This window comes from Peromyscus maniculatus, chromosome 3 (genome assembly GCF_049852395.1).
Source record: "Peromyscus maniculatus bairdii isolate BWxNUB_F1_BW_parent chromosome 3, HU_Pman_BW_mat_3.1, whole genome shotgun sequence".
Classification (NCBI taxonomy): Eukaryota; Metazoa; Chordata; class Mammalia; order Rodentia; family Cricetidae; genus Peromyscus; species Peromyscus maniculatus.
The window spans coordinates 115,957,111-115,976,419 of NC_134854.1; the positions used below are offsets into that span (position 1 = coordinate 115,957,111).

A 19,309-nucleotide genomic window follows, 5' to 3' on the forward strand; every position below is an offset into this window, starting at 1 on the left:
TGTTGTGCATCTTTGGGCTCCATTCCCTAACAGGGAGCCAAGGCTGGAGTTGTGGACTCTTTTCCCAATTGTTTCTGTTACCATCTTCTCCATGCTTCTTAGCTGCCCTGTCACTTCTTTTTTTGATCCCCAATCCCCTTCATCCTCCTCTCCAGAGAATACAGTTTCTTTTTGTTACCTGACTCATCTCATCCAGTCTCGCAGAAGAAGCTTAGAAATCAACATCTTATCCCAGAAATACCTTCTGGCAACTCTGTAAGTTATATACAGAGATTGGAATTGACTGGTCACAAAGAACACCACCTTGTTTTTTATAATCTCCTGAAATATTTATGTATTTTATTAAAAGTCTGCATTACTTTCATAAATTTAAACATGTTGTTCAAGACAGAGTATCGGAAGTATTCCTACCCAATACTCAAATGCGGGATGTCCAGCAAATGCCGAGCAATACACAAACATGCTTCTGCAGGACAACAAAGATGTGGTCAACCAAAACAGTAAAAAGACAAGAGTGAGAACAAGGTTTATGAGCTCTGACACCTATGTGTGAGAGAAGGTATGGATTTGTAAGCTTCAAGAAAATGAGATAAATTACCTGGGTACACATTTCAACAGGTTTTTACATGTATTATAAGGGTACACTGACAAAAAGTCGTGACTAGGCAGACTGGAAAGAAAACGAATTCTTTCTTATGAAAAGTCAAACCGTAAGTGGGCCTGGGCCCAGGCAAACCAGCTCTTGGATTCTCTTGAGTGAGATCCCAGGGTTACAGGAAGGGCACCAATGTCTAATGACTCCTGCCCTCCTCTTTCAGTCTGAGGGGCGTGATGCTCCGAGATCAGCTTTCTCCAACTTAAACCTACATTTCCTTCCCCAAGAGCCATGCAACCCAGCAGCGTCTCTGTAAACACTCCAAACGCTGTTCTGTTGAAGTTGGAAATTGGGAACAAGGCCAGCTAGCCCTTCCATTTGGGTCACATTTTTACCTCTGATCTCCACCTCAGCCCGCTCTATGATGCCTCTGTCACCGGTAAGTCCTTTCCTTCTCTTGGTCCATCCAACCGCCACTCCCCTCACTGGCTAGATCCCCTTAAGTCACTATCACAGGCCCTGGGCCTCTGTACCTGCTGTCTTTTGTGCATTTTTCCCCCCTCCACAAACTATCAACTCTCCCCATCAAGTAGGTATGTCTAACTATGTATGTATCCACCTTCAAGTGAAGCTCTGAGACCGATTCTCCGGATCAAAACACAGCATTTTGGCTGCCCGTTTCAAGATGAGACGTTCATCAGGCCTGTCCCTAGTACAAATGCATGACTCGCTGGTTTTGCAATTAAGGGAAATGCTAACTGCTGGCAGTGTTGCTCACTGAGGACTGCCTGCTTGCCAGGGGAGTTCTGAGCACTTGGCACTTATCCTGACCAACTGTGAGGCATGCTCCTTTAGAGGGGAGGGAGGCTTCAAGAGAGTAAGGAACCCCCTGGGCAGATAGCATACCCTTAGGAAGGGACTCATCCCTTGGGTCTGAGGAATTGGCTATTACTAGGTGTCTGTACTATAGCACACTGCTCAACTTTTCATGTGCATACAAATTAGCACAGGATCTTGTTAAGTGCACATTCTGACTTAACAGAATGGAGGTCTGGAGTGGGGTCTGAGATTTTATACTAATACATCCCCCCCCCCCCAGTAATCATGAGGCAGCTGGGTTATGTATCACACCTTGAATAGCAAGGCACTTTCCCATGACAAAGACACAGCTCCCTTTTCATGGGCAGAATGATAGTTCAGTAGTTGCAATCATGGGCTCTCAAGTGATGACGTCACCCTGACACATTTGAGACCACATGGAGACGAAGAAGATACCAATCCAGAAGTAACAGTGGTTATGGAATGCATCCACTTCCATGTATTTTTACAGTAAAAATGAATTAAAAAAATCTTTCACAAAAGAAACTTAAAAAACACAAATAGGCTATTGAGTCCTCCTACCCCCTGGACATTCTTTCAGGCATCAGTTGTATTGGGGGGAAGGGGGTCCTAAATGGTTTGATTTAATCATACAAAATACTCATCCATCATACCTCATCAGCACTTGTACATGAAGTGGAAGGTTGGGGAGATAGGCTCACAAGAATCAGTTTCCAATAAAGGTTACAGTAGATTGAGGAGAATTCTACTTTTCTGCTTAGTGTACAGTTTTCCGTACTTTGAAAGTGCAGTACTTTCAAACCAGATCTGATGTACGGAACCAAGGTTAAATTGCTACAGCAGAATCCCCCAGATACTGAGACAGGCTCAGTTTAAATGCTCACTACCATTTCTTACAACGAAGACAGACATCTTGATGTTAACTTCAGGATACAATCCAAAATCCATCCTTGACTTTTACTTGCTTATAACCCATAGCCTGTGATCAAGAGAATGAACCAGTCACATCACGGACTGCGCTGGAAGTAGTGAGAAACATCCCAGCTGCAGAGCCGCAAGCATGACACCTCCAAGTCGGCTCTCAGGGAGCTGATGAACTAAACGTCTCCACTGAGTTGTCTTCCTCAGCATTAGTACTGGAGTCAATGCATGCTTGTAGGGAAAACTCTGCTAGTGAAAGTAGCAACCACAGACTCCCGCCCCCTTTAGCTACAGAGTGTACACCGTGTTTGATCCAGGAAAGGAACTTTGATCATGTCCACATAACTAGAGCTACTCAGTGTAATGTTATGTATAAACCCTAGGTCAAATCACGCTATGAACAATGCAATGTTTATCTGTGCATAGTGTTTTGTAAAAAAAAGATTGGCCCACACGCTGCTTTTCATCAACACAGAAAGAGCATTAAGCAAGAAACAAATGAGTGAAGAACAGAGAATGCAAATGAATGCTTGATTATTCATGAGCAGGCTCTCCATGGAGAAATGATAGCCCCCACAAACTAAAGCTTTACTGATTACTTATATAGTCTCCCATTTTGAAACAACTTTACATACCTGATTTAGTTTAAACTATATTCCCAAGAATCAGTCTGTTCATATTCAGAAATATAGACACATATCACATTCCTCACAGCTAGACTTTTGTCATAAATTCTCTTTTATACAAAAAAAGGCAACAGTTGTTTAATTTTTTTTCCAACAGGCTCTATTAATTACAATTTTAAACTCTACATACAATGATTGGCTGGTTTTTTTTTTTCTTTTTTCTCCCCTCCCCTAATACAGTACCATGGGAACAACAGTGATTGACTTGCAAAGTTTTTGTGTCTGAATGGGAAATGTGAAACAGTACTACAGAGATACAAACGCACTGTCAGCAGTGCTCTGCTGCAGCGGTCGGTCCAACAGGTCCAAGCAAACACTTTGGCTCAGCTAGGCAGTAATCCACTTAAACCACTTCTCAGGGCTACAGCTGACCCAGCCACACCTCCTGAGGGTTCAGAAAATGGGTCTATCTTAGAAAGAAAACCATTACATTTTATTTTGCTGTCCCCCCAAATAAAGAACAGGGTCATGGGGATGGAGGTTTCCCAGTTTCTTCCTTGCCCTTCCGTCCTTCAGACTTGGATTGCGCTTTCAAAGTGCATAGTCAGCTATGAAGGGAATAAGCAGCCCCAATGCTTTTTAAATATCATGAGAGAGGGTTCTTCCACCAACGTCCACTCCTCTGCTCCATGAGATTATGCTAAACCTTTCCATGTTGGAGACATTTACACCTCCCTCATCCCATAAGCATAAGGTCCTACATTCCATTTCCTCAGCTTCATATTGGACCAGACAACCCAGAAGCAGCTTGTCTGTTCCTTCTAGAGGATGACAAGCTGTGGCGGGCACTGCTGTAAGTGAGATGTATTCTGTGGTGGAGCTGATGAACCTGACCATCAGAGCTAAGGCTGTATTTGGTTAATGGCAGCCAAGCTTCTTGTTTCTGCACCTTCCTGGGCCAGGGAGAGCACAAACCATTCTTTGAACCAACTGTAACTCAAGATCATAAAATTTCTGAGCGCTGTGCACTGTAGTCATAAATATCCTTCATTTGCAGTAGTATTCTGTCACACAGCCTGACCACCCTAATCCATCCTAAAAGGTCCTCAGTTTGTACAAGTAGAACTTTACTTTTTGTGTTCTGCTTTTCTGAAAAACAAGGGTTTACAATACAGCACTATATCACTTCTAACAGTTTATACTGAGTTAGATTTAATTGCATTTACTTTGAGGACATGACCAACAGCCCCATTTTCTAGAAGAGAAAGATCTTGCCCCAAAGAGGAAACAATTCTCAACAATTCTATAGCTTGTGAAGAAACAAAATGTACATCCCTTTGGGCCATTATTTTGGCAAATGATTTTCAAAAAAAAAAAAAAAAAAGTATGCATTTAAAAATACTTTCTTTAATATTATACATCAGGCACAAGACTTTTCATATATATTTTTTTCTTATAAGATTTCAAATGCATAAAATGTCCATTACTATTCATAGGTCTGTCAGGTGTCAGATGCTGCCTCAGGTAAGAAACTAAACTATTTCATGTTTGCGACCTCCCTCTTAGAACCTTTGACACGGTAAAGGTTGCAATGTGACTCAGAGTCTCAGATGCTGAGGTCGGTGCTACATTCTTTATAAGGCCGCCTTCTCTGCTCCGGGGGATTTCTGGGGCTTCTCCCGGCATCAGCCTTCAGACCAGCCTCCTCCTTTTCTCGGTGGCCAACTTTGTCATCCCGGTTCCTTTTGTCCAGAGACCGCTCTCGCCTGCGCTCCGGGGACCTGGCCCTCCTCCTGTCGGTGGACTTGGCTCTCCTCTCAGGCGAGCCCCCTCTTCTGCGCTCTGGGGACCGTCTCTGATCCAGGAGTCTTTCGAGGGACCTCCGCCGGCGGCTGGGGGAGCTGTCTCTTCTCCGGGTGGGTGACCGCTCTCGCTTCCTCTCAGGGGACACCTCCCTCCTCTTCTCATGCCTCTCCCTCCTTTCCAAAGTGTTGTCAGCGCTGCGGGTGCCTTCCCGGCGCTTCTCCGGAGACCTCTTCTTGGGGCCATTGGTGGCTGTCCGCTCCGGCTGTGCGTCTCTCCATGCATCGGGTGGCCGGTCTTTGGGCCGGCATGCCCCACTGTCGGGTTTTCTAGAAGTTCCGTTCCAGGTGTGGTGTTCGTTGGGTTGTCTGCTGTGCTCCCTGCTGCCTTTTGGATCCTTCGCGTGTGCCCGCTTTTCCCCATGTTGTGATGAGTTGTGAAGATCGGGTGGGTAACTGGACTCCAAGGCCGGATGCGGTCTGCGGTCTGGCGGCCCGGGCCTCACTTCCGGAACACCTTGTGCACCGGTGGAGGGGCCGTTCCGGTCGCTGCTGGGGTCTGCCAGGATGAGAAATAAGAACAACCGTTTAACATGAAGGTCCTGGGCTCCCGGCCCCTGTTCCCTCCCACACTTGACTCATTAGTCACAACAAACAAACAACTGTTAAAGCAGATTCAAAGCCAACTGAATCTGGGTTAATTTAAGAATGACTGCAACTAGTTAGGATTAAAGACTAGCACTATGGCTTTCAACATCTAGCTGACTATTCCCCACGCCCTGAAGACAGACCATCCAAGACATTATAAATGGTTTTAGTGTTTAAAAGGCAGAACTGGAAGGGTCTGTCTAGAGGTACCAGAACTACCGCACCCTGACGAACACCTACTCTCCCCTGGCCACCCACCAGCTCTTTCCCAGCCTTTGTCTTTCTTCTGTATCCCTCCAATACCATTTTATTTGAACAATACTTGTTCTGCTTAAAATTAACCTAGAACACAGACCTGGATGGGCATGAGGAAAGCTTTCTGAGGGTTAAAATTAGTCGCTGGCTTATCTGGATGGTGACCTAACAAGCAGGAGGACGAGCCACTGAGGATCTGCATGTCACAGAAAAAACTTCTCCTTTTAGAAAATGATCCAGGGTATTGGGCAAAGGGGGTTGTCTAGGCAACACACAGGGCAGATGTTAACTGTCAAATGTGACACCAGCTTGAAGGGCCACCGAATTACTTTTACATTTTACTATTTTGTTTACTTTCGAGTAAAGTGAAAAAAATAAGGAACTGTATTTTAAAAAGCTTTCTGCCAGAAAAAAGTGAGGGGGGATAGGATGTTAGATGCACCTTTGAAGTGAGTTGGGACTTACAAAATCTCTACATTTAAAACACCTTTCCTTATGATGTAAGAAGCAACCATAATGATATGCAAGAGCTGTGGACTCATCGGACTGCTTCTCAGTTCACTCAGGCACCCACAGATCTAAATGCTGGACAGCCCGTGACAAGTCCCACTTATCATTAAACTATCTGAACTGACACCACAACCCTTTAAGGCAGCATCTTGAATTTATGTGAGCCTTTGCAAAGCGGGATGTTTTGTTGCAATGATGAAACTATCAAGTTTTGGGTGCCTGAGCTGCTGAGCTGCAACATGGGATGCAGGGCTTTAAAAACATCTCTCATGAGACAGTCAGGACGACAGTAACCGAATGGTCTGTCTCGTGAAGGAGCTCTCCAAAGCCAGGACAAGCTCAGTGAAGGGAGAGAGAGAGATAGCTTAGAACACGAGCCCTCACAGTCTTAATTCTTTTTACTGCGAGGGGGGCTGCTAATACTCATTTGGGGTCAGCAATCCCTCTTTAAGGTTGACCAACTGTGGTGCAAAAAGATTTTTTTAAAAAATGGGTGTGCAATCTGCCAAGAAAACTTTATTTACAACACCAGGTTGTGGTTCACAGGCTGGAGTTTGCTGAGAGACCCCTGAACAACCAGGAAATCTCCTCTTCCTGTCCAGCAAAGCCTTACCCACCAGGGAAGAGCTCCATGATGAGGCTCGTTCTCTCTAAAGGCTGGGTGTGCTACCGGGACAGAGACAAAGTCATTCCACACTTGGGGGAGAGAAGCACTCGGGTAGCTGCACAGCTAACCTACGCTCTTCCTCTATTCTCAAGACAAGGGAGCGCAAACCTCGACGGGATCAGCCATGTACTTACAATTCAAAGAACGCAGGGTGCTCAGAATGAATTGCCAAACATATCAAAATAGAGCTAAGCAGAAGCAATGAGGAAATTAGGCCACAGCACAGAAACACCTAGTATTGATTGAGCTACAAACCGTAGTTTGATTATGGCCCATAAGGTAGAAGCAAGCCTCCCCGAGCTTTTCATTTCTCATACATGCAGCGATATTAGGAGGTATCATCGCTGTAGGAGGGAGGGCCCAGCACCAAGAACAGTCAGAGAGAAGGAGAGAGAGAGAGAAAGAGAAAAAGTTGAACATTTAGATTCCCTATAACAAGAAAGAGAGAAAAAAAAAATCTTCATTTGTTAACATAGGGCAAAGAGAGTTTATTTGTCCGGTCAGTCTAAGGCAATACCCAAGGCTGCAGGGACCGACCGCAATTGAACAATGACCTTTTTAGATAGCTGTAAGATGACTCCAAAACCCAGATGATGATGCATCCTTTTGTTTTTTTTGTTTTGTGATTTTTTTTTTTCAAACAACTGGAACAATGACAGGCTGGCATAGGAGAGCATTAACAATAAACAACCAAAGAACCAAGTCCCCTCCCGCCCCCCCCCCCCCAATACCGCGGCAGTTAAATTAAGTACAAAAAACTCATTACAAAAATAGCCTCACAGAGAAGCAGGTTCCAGTCAAGTCAGAAAAATATTGGAACTTAACATATTATAACCCATTTGTAACTCTAATCAATAGAATTAGAGAGATTTAGTCCAAATGACGCATGGAAACATTACAGTAGCACAACCCTGGCATGTTCAACCCTTTGTGGAAAACCATGTAGTTCAATGATCTTTATTTTTAGCCCAAAGAACATTTGTTAGTGTTGGATTTTCATCCTCAGTGCAACAGACATAGGTTTGGAGAAGATACACAGGTTACTGACGATGGCCCTCAAGTGAGACATCACATCCGACAGAAGCATAGGAAAGACAGAAGAGGGAGACAGGTTACACAGGGTCAGTGGTATCCATACACCGAGCGGTCACAAGTTCAGCACAGGGCGCAGCCATGGCACCTGGTGTTGCCATTAAGGTTCCCTCTGCTTGGACATCCACCCTCCCCCTTACCTCCGACCCCTCACATTGTGCACTGGTACCAATGTCCAACACCTGGAAAGGCTGCCCTGCGAAGGGGCCACTCTCCTCCTTGAACTATGTCTGAAATTGAGCATCTCATTGAGCCCAAAATGCATCTGGGAATTGTGCAGAAAGACGTTCAGAAAAGAGGGTGATAACAGATAAATCCCGAATAAAGGGGACCAATGTATATGGGGATCTTTCAATCACAGTTTCTATAGAAACCTTTGTAGACCTTTGGTTGGGAAAAAAAGCCCTACATCTAGGGCATAGCTTCCTTTTTTTTTTTAAATTTAAAATTTTAAACAAGAATCTCAAATAAATAGGACATAATTATCACAATATACAATATTTTGCCATCAGAACACTAAGCTAGGTAAAGAGCATCGCTGTCTACTCAAACTACGTTAAAGATACGACAGAGGAACTCTTCGTATCGCCTGGCTTTCCTCATAGGAAAGGTATAGTAGCATGTTTCCCTCATGATGAGCGCTGGGAATCGATTCCATCCTTTATCATTTAAAAACATATGGCTAATAGATCAACATTTGTTTGTTGTTGTTTGTTTGATAGTGTGGGCTCAGGTGGTCTGATTTGGGGTGAAAGACCAGTTGAGAGGGACAGAGAACTGTCATATACAGAGTCTAAACAAAGTGAGCAAAGCCCCCCAATCTCAAAATTTCACACCTCTGCAATAAAGTAACAAGAAAAACAAAACAAAAAACAGAACAGAGCAAAACAAACAAAGAAACAAACCCAACTAGATATTGTGCCTCAACACCAGTCAGGCAACCTGCTTCTTTAAAGGACTGTGTAGTCATTTGTGCTAACAATTGGATCTGAGAAACAGTTTGGCACAGTTCCACAAACATTCCTTCGCTCCTGGTTGGACTAGACAGAATGTTCTCTCTGATTATCAGAAAGGGGGCTATCAAGATCTTGTCTTAGGCCATGCCCCAGTCCATGTAAGCAAGCAAAGGATGAAATGTGTAGAGATTTCAGAACAAGCGCGGCAAATAACCACATGGTGCGAGAGGCTGGTAAGACACTGGTGAATAGGGGAACAAAAAAGGACTTTCCTGCTGCCGTTCTGGAGACAAACTCATGGAGTCATGCCAGGGAAGGAAGGGATGTTTTCATAGTTTGACCCACCATATTCTGGGACTGAGCCGTCTCCCCGCCTCAGAAACAGACGAACTCTGCGGCCACCATTCTTTATCAGTTCTATGGCCCGAGAATGTTTCATGTTTTTGGTGGTCTCACCATTGATCTCTAGAATTTCGTCACCAATCTGTCAGAGCAAGAGACAAAGGGAAATGGTCACACCAGGTTCTCATAAGCTATGGAAGTCTTTTTGACTCAGAATTCTTCCCCTCACTGGTTCCCCACACACACATTAGGCATATTCCAGAATTTCTTCTATTGCTCAGGATGTAGCAGTGAGAATATTCAACCCCCATGGCACTTAGATTCTAATGAGGGAAAGGCAATTTGCGGGAACACTATACAAGTAGTATGCTACACAATGTTAAGTGCTAACGGCGGCAAAAGAGCTGTAAGAGACGAGGAGTTACTGAGGAGGACACCGCATGGCCCCGACTGAGGGTCTCTGCTCCATGTAGGGACACTTGGGTGCAATCTCCTTTACTCTGGATGCGGGTTAGAACTAGTGGGTTGTCTCGAATCACAAGAATATGGTAAACGTGACAGGGTATCAGGTCAAGGCGTTAAAAATAATTGTCTTCTGTCTTTCTTGTCCTTTGTTCTCTCATTTGCTCTCTCTGATGCATGTTGTGGGGTGCCTACTGTGGTCAACGTGTTCCTCAAAGGCCCTGTGTTGAATGAAGACTTTGACCCATAGTCTGCGATGCTAGCGATCAATGGTAGCAGAAAAGGAAGTTAGGTGACTGAGGACATGTCCTTGAAGGGGATGCAGGCAGCCTGACCTCCTCCTCTCACTCTTTCCTATTTCCCATGAGGTAAGGAGTTTTGCTGTGCCATACATCCGTCCACCTCCCTATAACACTCTGCCTTCCAAACAGGCCTCAAAACAGGAACCTCTGAGACTGGGGGGCACGATATGCTTCTCTTCATTTTAGGCTTATTTCTGTAGGCATCTGGTTCTGAAATCTGACTAATATATCACCCTATGGAGTTCCATGATAAGAAAATGAGAGAAAAGCCCAGTGTGGTGGCAAATGCCTTTAATCCCAGCACTTGGGAGACACATTAAGAGCCAGGCGGATCTCTGTGAGTTCGCGGCTAGCCTGGTCTACAGAGTGAGGTTCAGGACAATCAGGGTTACACAGAGAAACTCTGACTCAAAAACCAAAACCAAAACACAAAACAATAATGACAATAAAATAAAAAAAAAAAAAAAGAAAAAAAAAGAACACGAGAGAAGACTCCAAGACTCCAGCCACAGGCTGACAGGCACGCAAGCCTGGCAACAGCCACACGAATGAGCTCAGAAGAGAAATCTTCCATGTGAGTCTTCCACGTACCTTCCTAGGCACTGTGCAAAATCAGAATGAACAAAACAGGCCCGAATCTGATTCACACACAGCTTACATTCTAGAAGAAAGAAGAGGCAAAGGACTGGCTTTGGAATCCACGCCACGAGCTTGGATCCCATCTCATGTCTGTCAAGTAATCGATTCCAGGGCCCTTCAACCTCCTGCAGCTCAGTTCTTCTACTGCAGAGGGGGATGAAAACAACCCCATGCTACAAAGCTCAAGGAACCAGGGGATAAATGTGTCTTAGGAACTGTGCACAGCTGTATAGTGATGCTATTTCATACTATTAGAAACGGTTTCTTCCAAATAGCCATCATTTTTCACTGCTTAATTCTAAAATCTATGTTCTGCTTCCTCAATTAAGAAAAGGCTCAGTTTGGGGCCAGTGAGATGGATCAGTAGGCCAAGGCCACAGGCAAAGTCTAAGGAGCTGAATTTGATCCCTGGGACCCACACTATGGAAGGAGAGAACTGACTCCTGAAAGTCATCTTATTGGCTCCACATGTATGCCTACAGACACATATTCACATATACAAGAAGCAGAATAATATACAAAAATAAGAAACAACAAACAAAAAGCCAAACACTTTAGTCTGAAAATGGAAAAACAAGTATAAACACATTATTGAGTTCCTCACTCTTGGCTTAGTGTGTGTGTGTGTGTGTGTGTGTGTGTCTTTCTGCTCAGGCAGCTCACTTTTCTTCCTTTCCTGATGATCTCTTAGCAGCTACAGTGGCTCCCTAAGTGTTTCAAGTTATGTAACTTACCTAAATGCCATGATTTGCCTCTTTTCAATCACCCAATCCACACAGATAGTAACAAACATTAAACAGCTCAAAAGAACAGAGAGCCCTGGGTCTGTGTCTTTTCAAATTCTCGGGCTGGGTATGCCCAAGCTGTGACATGAGGGCACACATGGCAGAGGAGGGCTATAAATGTGGCACAACACAAAACTCTTACTCAAAACTTTGAGATTTATTTTTGACAATTTTTTTTTTTTTTTTTTTTGGTAACTTGATTTCAAGGTTCTGGTATGTGACCTTTGTAGATCATAATGTTGTTTCACAATTTTAAAAGGGTTGACACCCCTGTAGCAACTCCCAATGTATTAGAACTATTGACCCCATTGGGGTCTAGGGTTGACTGGGAGTCTCTGCGGCTAAGGACAGGCAGCTGGTGACCAGCTAGAGAAAGAATGAGCTCTCTACTCAGAATCTATAGGGCTACTTGGATTTCCTCCTTTCTATGCATTCTGCACTGTCCAGTTTCTTGTCATAGGATGTGCCTACTGTAAGAGACTAAGTCCAGAACAATGGGGAAGGCATTAAAAAAAATACCCACTTTAAGTATGCTTTAGAAAGAACCATGACAGGAGCCATACATTCAGTGTCCTGAGGGCTGTGGAAATGTCAAGCAGCGACCACAGATGACACATGTACAACCACTGCAGCCCCCTCTCTACTTACCCTCATCTTTCCACATCTTTCTGCAGGACCATCCTCTGCTAAGCGCAGAACATAGAGGTCCATATTATACTCTCGTCCCCCTCGAAGACTAAAGCCAAATCCCTTGGCTCCTCTTTCCAGTTCCACAGTGTAAAAATCTTGCTCCTATTTGAAGAAATGAAATGCAGTCATTCTGGGGGAACTTAGATCCCCACCCATTTCTCTTAGTGACCTTGCAGAAAGGCACAGACTCTATCTGCAACTCCCGTCTTGTGACTCTTGTTTATTAATCATCCGAGGAGTTAGGAATCCTGCATGTGTAAACATACACGAGCATGTCTTGACACATGCATACACTTTCAACACTCAGTAAGGCTGCAGTTGACATTTGAGGCAGGAAAATTTTCCATTTCATCAGCCCAACCGCTGGCCGCTGTGTTGCTGGATGGCCCGCCCATACCTGGTAAATGCTAGCGGGGCCCTAAGTCCGCCTTTAGAGATGAGGGCCCCGTTTCCATTCTGATTGGAGAAGGCCAGCAAAAAACATTTACCTCTGGATCACCCCTGTTCCTCAGATTTGCATCACTGGCTGTTACTTGTGCATTCCCAGCCTGAGGACAGGGCTTGCACTCTAGGGGGTCTGATCTGAAATTCACTAGCTAGAGGAATGTCTCCTACACAAAGACACTTGCTCGGCAGCAGTAGCAGGTTTTGAAAAGCATGAGGAGCGAGACACTAGCTGTCTTGCTTCTCTGATCCCTGAGTCTTGTGACAGCCTTTCTTCCTTCTCCCTCAGAAAAGAGCACCTAGGAATATTTTTCAAAGGCAGTAAAAACAAAATGTCATTTTTGAGACAATCAGATTTGAGCACACATCTGGTTAAACCACCTCCCCCCCCCAAAAAAAGGCTGTTTATTTCCAAATAAGGGTTCTTTGAAGACGTCTTCCTAAAGCTAGCTAGCTTCAGGAAGTTGGAGGGCAATGAGGAAGATGGACAGAGAAGGGGAAGCGGCCCTCACCTGTGCAGTCTGTGGTCCCTTGAACTCAAACTGAGAATCCTGCTTTGGTTTGGTGGTATTCCTGCCAAAAGGACAGACACACATATAACAGCAATCCAAGGGGAGACAAGAAAGAAAAGCCAAAGATGTGGGTACATGAGGCAGGAGCTACTTTATCCCTTCAACAATGCTGATGACAACAATAACAGTAACAACAGAGGGCCCAAGCCACAGCTGACCTGGTTTCCTGGGTCCCCTGCTGAGAAGGGGCATGAGTAGTGGTGATGGTGGCGATCTTCTCAGCATTGGTCAGCAGTGTGGCATTTGAGGACTCTGTAAGGCAGAGCATAAAGACATGAGGGCCTTAGAGAAGACATCAACCAACTGGGAGGCATGCAGAAACCCTGGACCGAGATGAAAAAGACTGACTTCTCTGTCTCCATTTCCAAGAGTTGACTAAAACGTCTAAACAATCAGGTGGTCCGTGAACCTTCCCGAAGACCATGCGTCTCCCACAACTCTCCTCCCCACCAGACATTTCCCTAGAAATGTAATGTGGCTTAAACAGCTGGATCACCCCTGTCCTGCCACTGGAAGGTGGCGGCATGTGCCATCAGAGTACTGCGCCACATTGGAGTTCACGAATTTTACAGGATGATGATAAACAGCTTTGCTAACTTCTCTTGCAATTTACCGGCTATATTTGGCTGAGTCTGCTTGATTTCCTTGTCTGAATACGAAAACTCAGAAATGCTGTGCCATCTTGTTAAATACACAGATCTACTTTCTTCCCCACTGCTTCTAATGACGCCCAACTGAAAAGATGGGATGTTTGACAAATTTCATTTAGTATCTCTTTGAAAGATTAATTTTAAGACTTGCATTAGCATAACCAGTGTTTATAAATATAAGTCATATAAATTATGAAGCCACCTTAATGTAATGAAAACAATTATATTCATATGTAAATTGACTTTCTTCTCCACTAATCAAATTCAAAACCAACTTCATTAATCTCTAGAAGTTTAGAGGCTCAGAATCTGAAAATACTCATGAATGTCACCATGCTCTGCATACTGACATGCATGTAAAATACAATCACTTGTTAGCAATGGCTAATCATTCTCTATTTACTAATCATTTGCTAATTTCTAATCATTTCTCTATTTAGATCAAGCCGGCTGGCAGCTAACCATGAGCAAATCCTACTTTCAGTATTTATTTTTAAATTGACACTGAAACTTAGTGTAGATTTTCTAATCAGGAAAATACTAACCGTGGTTGTCAAGTTCTAGTGTGAGTCTGTACATGCCCATTTCATTCATGGAGCACCTAGGAAACTCAAAGTCCTATGATTCGTAGTTTAGCATTTGCTGAATACAAATCTCTACCTACCAGGTACAATAGGTTTCTATGGGAAAATGCTTTAGGTATTCTAAGCCTAGAAACCTGGACTATATCTTTCTCTACTGAATTATTGAAACAAAAGACAGCCCCTGCTTATCTCAACTGCTGGTGGTCTATCTTCTGTTTTCATTCCTTAAGCATGTAGTCAGCTAGTATCTAACTACCCAGTTCTTTATTTTTCATTATATGCCATGCATGAGTTTCTAGATCTCAGACACAGATTCAAATCACTGCTTTCCTCCTCATTAGGTATGAGCCTGATTTTTCTTATTTGGTGAAAGGCGACCTACCCCTGCATGTGGATGAAGGGCCTGACATGTATGTCATGAGTGTCCAGTGTGTATCTACTCTACCTCTGGGCCTTGCTACTATAGTAAAAACATTTTATTAGCTTCTCTGGGAGCTTCTTAAAGCTATTTGAGCTCTCTGCAAAATGACAAAGTTTAATCTGATTTTTTTTTTTTTTTATAGTTTCTAGTCTAGCCCCCAAAGCTTATTACTCGTACAGCCAAGGCACAAAAATCTAACTGGATCCAGAGAACTGCTTCTGTATCCCAGTCATGTTTCAGGACCGTGTTCCCCAGAATCTGTTCTTAGCAAATGTTTCTGCAGCTATCAGGGAAAGAGTGTGTGGTCAGTTAGGAAGTAAGATGTGAGACAAAGGGGAACCTGCCTCGGGGCACCTCTTGGGCTTTCTCTATTTGGTACGGATACGATGTGCCCCGTGCCCTCTGAGTGGGGAGGTGGTGTGCAAGTCAGCTGAGAGGCAGACTGCTCAGTGGTTGCAAGGTCAGACTGCATAATCTCGAAGCTTGTTCTGCATCCTACACTCTGCAGCTTACTGCACAGGGCTTGGATAAGATGACGTAAGCATTTGCTGCCTCAGTTCCCTCACTTTACAAGAGGAACAACGGAAGTCTCGAAGGAAACTGGTATAATGATTATAAGTCAAAAATACGATAGTGCTGGACACATAGATATTAGCCAAAATGGTAAAAATATGTGGGGGCATTTATTGTTACTACTTATTACCATCATCGTTATTAATATTGGTGAATTTTAATGAATTCTATTAAAAGACTGCAGGAACACCAGCTCATTACATCACTTCCATACCAGGGCAGCTAACCTGGAGAACTGAGGTGTAAGTCTAACTGGTATTTCATAAAGCAAGTTCACTGTGCCAGTACAAGATGCAGGGGTAGCACAGCCTGTCAGTATGACTCTCCGGAACATTTATGACCATGGACACTGGTCTCTTATCACACTTCATAGTGCTCACGGTCATACACTGCATAAAGATTATCCAGGAAATTATGACGGTGTTTGGGCCATAATGAAATCATAAGTGGGACAAAGAAAAATGTTTCTTTGTAATTAAAGTGATTATAATTGCTGAATGAATTCCTTTAGAATGTTTGTGTGCTGTTGGTCACCAGCATTTTCTGGGCACACTGAATCCCATTGTGAAGCAAATTTTGTATTTCTGTTGTTTTCGTGATTTGGTGGCATATGATAATCGCCCACTATACATATAAATAGAATGCCAGCAATAATTTTCCTTCAGTTCTTTATTTGTGATGTTTCACAATGCAAATTGTTTGGGTGTTGAAGCTCAATTTTCAACATTCAAAACACATTAACACTTAATATGCTACTGTGAGTTTGATGTATTTTCCTTCTCCCATGGTTTATCTTACTAGTTAGTTTACAGTGTGCAAAGCAAACACTGTACCTTGTAGGTCCCCTATGCTAATCACCTATCATTCGATTCTTCTCTCTCCATAAAGCAAGCAGCTACAATGAATGTCTCACTTTACAGATGAGGATCTGAGGCACAGGAAGATAAATAATACACTTAAGATCTCCCAGGAAGCAAGTGGAGATGCTGGGACATGAAGCCAAGGCTTGTCTCACAGTTCATTTCCAAAAACTTACTTTATTTTGCCTGGGAATTATAATTATCAAGAAAGTCATACCCAATTGGTACATTCCTTTCAAATAAGCAATGCTTTAATTTTACTACATGAATATCAGTACCTTCATTAATCACCATGAATGATTCCTTAAAATATAACCTATCCCTGTCTACTGGATTTTATAAGCCATCTTCAGAGCATCAAAATAACTTAAATAGGCTTGATTCCAGTATGCTTTTACAATATCAATACAATTATACTTATTTTCCATAAACATTTAAGTCTTCATTTGGAATTAAACCAAGATTACATCTGCCAAACACTGTCCAACTTTTAAAAACACAGATACAGCCCATTATCAACATTATATTGTAGCTCTAGCTCCCAAGCAAAATTTGCCTTGTATAAGAGACAAAGTACCAAGGGGCCTGAAAGAAGAGCACACGTTTCCCTGTACGCTGACAGCAATGGTACAAGGGAGAGTCACATCGCATGTGACTGTCTCAGCTTTCTGGCAGTGAGCAGCCTGAGCATTTTGGTGACAAAATCTAGACAGTGCCTATACCCTTTATTATTAATACCCTAATAATAATTAATATTATTAAATAGCATTTATATCTCCCAGAGGAACGAAGATGGATAATACTACATTTTTTAAATCCATCACACATCATGAAAAAAGCACACCTTAGCTCTCAAGGCACTGTGGAGGGCTATTCTAAGCCAGGGCACTTACTCTTCTGACAGGAGCTTCTACCTCAGGTTTCAACCTACTCCCTCCCCCCCCCCCCCGCCCGCCCCCCGACAAATGGTTACCATGCTAACCTCATTCCCATACTAATATTCTTACCTTCCCCGATGAAATATACATTCAAAAGCCAAGCAAATCAACAAAGGATGCAATCTTTTTTTCATAAATACTTTAACTGCAAACACAATAAGTATCTGGAAACAGCATGGGAAAACCTAAATCCTATGCATATGTGACACTGTTGGGAGCTTTTTACTATTCCTCCTCTTCTCCCAAGGAAACCACAGAATCTGTACTGCCAAGCGCTGACTTATCTATAAGCAAATACTTTAAATAACAGTGAAATGAAATATTAGTTACATTTTTAAGCTCACACAATTTTTTATTATCTGGAACTTGATTCTGTATTAGCCAAGCTCATCATGGTCTATTCTACCTGATTAAAGTCTCATTCCCACTTAAACCGCACAGGCATTTCTATGCATCACAGGTATTGTTTGATTCTGAAGATTCAAGCTCAGATTCAGTACGTTCAGCTATCTTCTAGGCCTTTCTGAGATGTCACTATATATTTACTGGCCCTTGCTCATAATCATAGAAGAGGCTCTTCCTCTACTCTACCATCCTTCTTGATCACTAACATATAAAAGGCAGAGAGGTAAGGGGTCTTGTTTGGTACAAGATCTGTGAAAGTAAAGATGATGTCCTGCATCAGCGGTTCTCAACTTGTGGGTCACGACCCCCTCGGAGGTTGAACGACCCTTTTACTGGGGTTGCCCAAGACCATCAGAAAACACAGATACTTCCATTGTGCTACACTATGATTCACAACAGCAGCAAAATTACGATTATGAAGTGGCAATGAAAAAGTTCTATGGTTGGCCCTTTATGGTATTGTTAGGAAGGTTGAGAACCACTGGCCTAGGGGGAAGTAGAGTAACGGAGATTAGGGACAGGATGAGGCATCTAAAGACAGGAACAGAGAACCAGGCAGCAGGAGTTAAACAATGCAGCCAGGGTGGTGGCTCATGCCTGTAATCCCAACACTCAGGAGGCTGAGGCAGAAGGATCTCAAGCTGGAGGCAGCCTGGGCTACCCAGTGAGACCTTGTCTCCAGATAACACCAAAAGAAATAAACAAACTAACAAAGCCAAAGACATACATCCAGGGCATGCTTTTAAGCATTGCCCAGATACTAAAGTGAGGATCAATGGTCTTGCTGTGCAGGCCTAGGGTTCCTGAGAACAGTACCAAAGAGCATGGATTCACTGTGGTTCAGAACTTCAGCCTCTTTGTAGATATCATTAAATGACTGGTCTTTAGGCTATTCGGTACAGTGACCATTCAAATGAAACATCCAAAGGAGACCAGAGTTCCCTAACTCCAAGAGCTGCCCGCCTCACTTCCCAAACCTGTCCTACACAGAGGAAACGGATCCAGCAGGGTTTCTCCCCCACAAGACGGTGAAGACCATTCTCCCTTTCCATGCTTGCCACAGTCACTGGAATCTGAACTCCCTTGCCTCAGGCTCCAGTTTCAGACCCTCTAATGAATGAACATCACATGTTCTTCCCATGCCTTCACCTGGCTCCTGACAGTCATTCAAGTCACTGTAGACAGTTTTATTATCATTGCAATGATTTCCTGAAACACCATGGATAAAATCCACATTCTTAGAGAGCCCATTCTGCCTTACAAACAAACAAACAAACAAACAAACACTGTCTTCTAATCAAAGTAGGGTATAGAATGCCTTCCTGAACTTGACATTTAAGTATTAGTTTTAAAAGTCTTTTTAACTGTTAATTATTAGTGGCCATCCCACTGCATACTCTGTATTGTTGGTGTTCAGGTTTTCAGAAAGTCTGTTGTCTATTATTATTATTAAGTTGATTCTTGGTGTCCACACTGTAGTATGAGTTGACTTTCCTGACTTCAGACTTTAGCACTTGCTTTCAGGAGGTCCCCTGCCTACCTGCCTTCGTTTTTGAGACATTCTCATTCTCACATCTTGATTGCCCAGGACCGAGTCAGTAAGTGAATTCCCATGCTCAGTTCTTTGTTGTTGTTGTTTTAAACATCTCTTCGTGACATGTAACCTATTTAAATACTACCTCTGGCTCTCAACCATTTTTCACTTCTTCTCTGGCTTCCCTTTTCTGTTC

The 19,309-nt window shown here is 43.3% G+C and overlaps 1 protein-coding gene across 50 annotated transcripts in view; it reads right to left on the reverse strand.

The window, feature by feature from the left end:
• Window positions 1–304: 304 nt before the first annotated feature.
• Magi1 (membrane associated guanylate kinase, WW and PDZ domain containing 1) overlaps window positions 305–19,309 on the reverse strand; it is a 650,928-nt gene continuing 631,923 nt past the window's right edge. For 36 of the 50 annotated variants that reach the window (XM_076567400.1, XM_076567410.1, XM_076567406.1 and 33 more), the window contains 5 exons: window positions 13,307–13,400; window positions 13,089–13,149; window positions 12,091–12,234; window positions 9,258–9,396; window positions 305–5,343 (listed from right to left, as the gene is read on the reverse strand). In XM_076567400.1, coding sequence (XP_076423515.1) covers window positions 4,589–5,343; window positions 9,258–9,396; window positions 12,091–12,234; window positions 13,089–13,149; window positions 13,307–13,400 — 1,193 coding nt within the window. In that variant the 3' untranslated portion in view covers window positions 305–4,588. Of the gene's footprint in view, window positions 5,344–7,119; window positions 7,209–9,076; window positions 9,397–12,090; window positions 12,235–13,088; window positions 13,150–13,306; window positions 13,401–19,309 lie in introns of those variants that run through there. The other 14 variants (XM_042273690.2, XM_076567412.1, XM_076567414.1 and 11 more) reach the window with 3 other exon arrangements.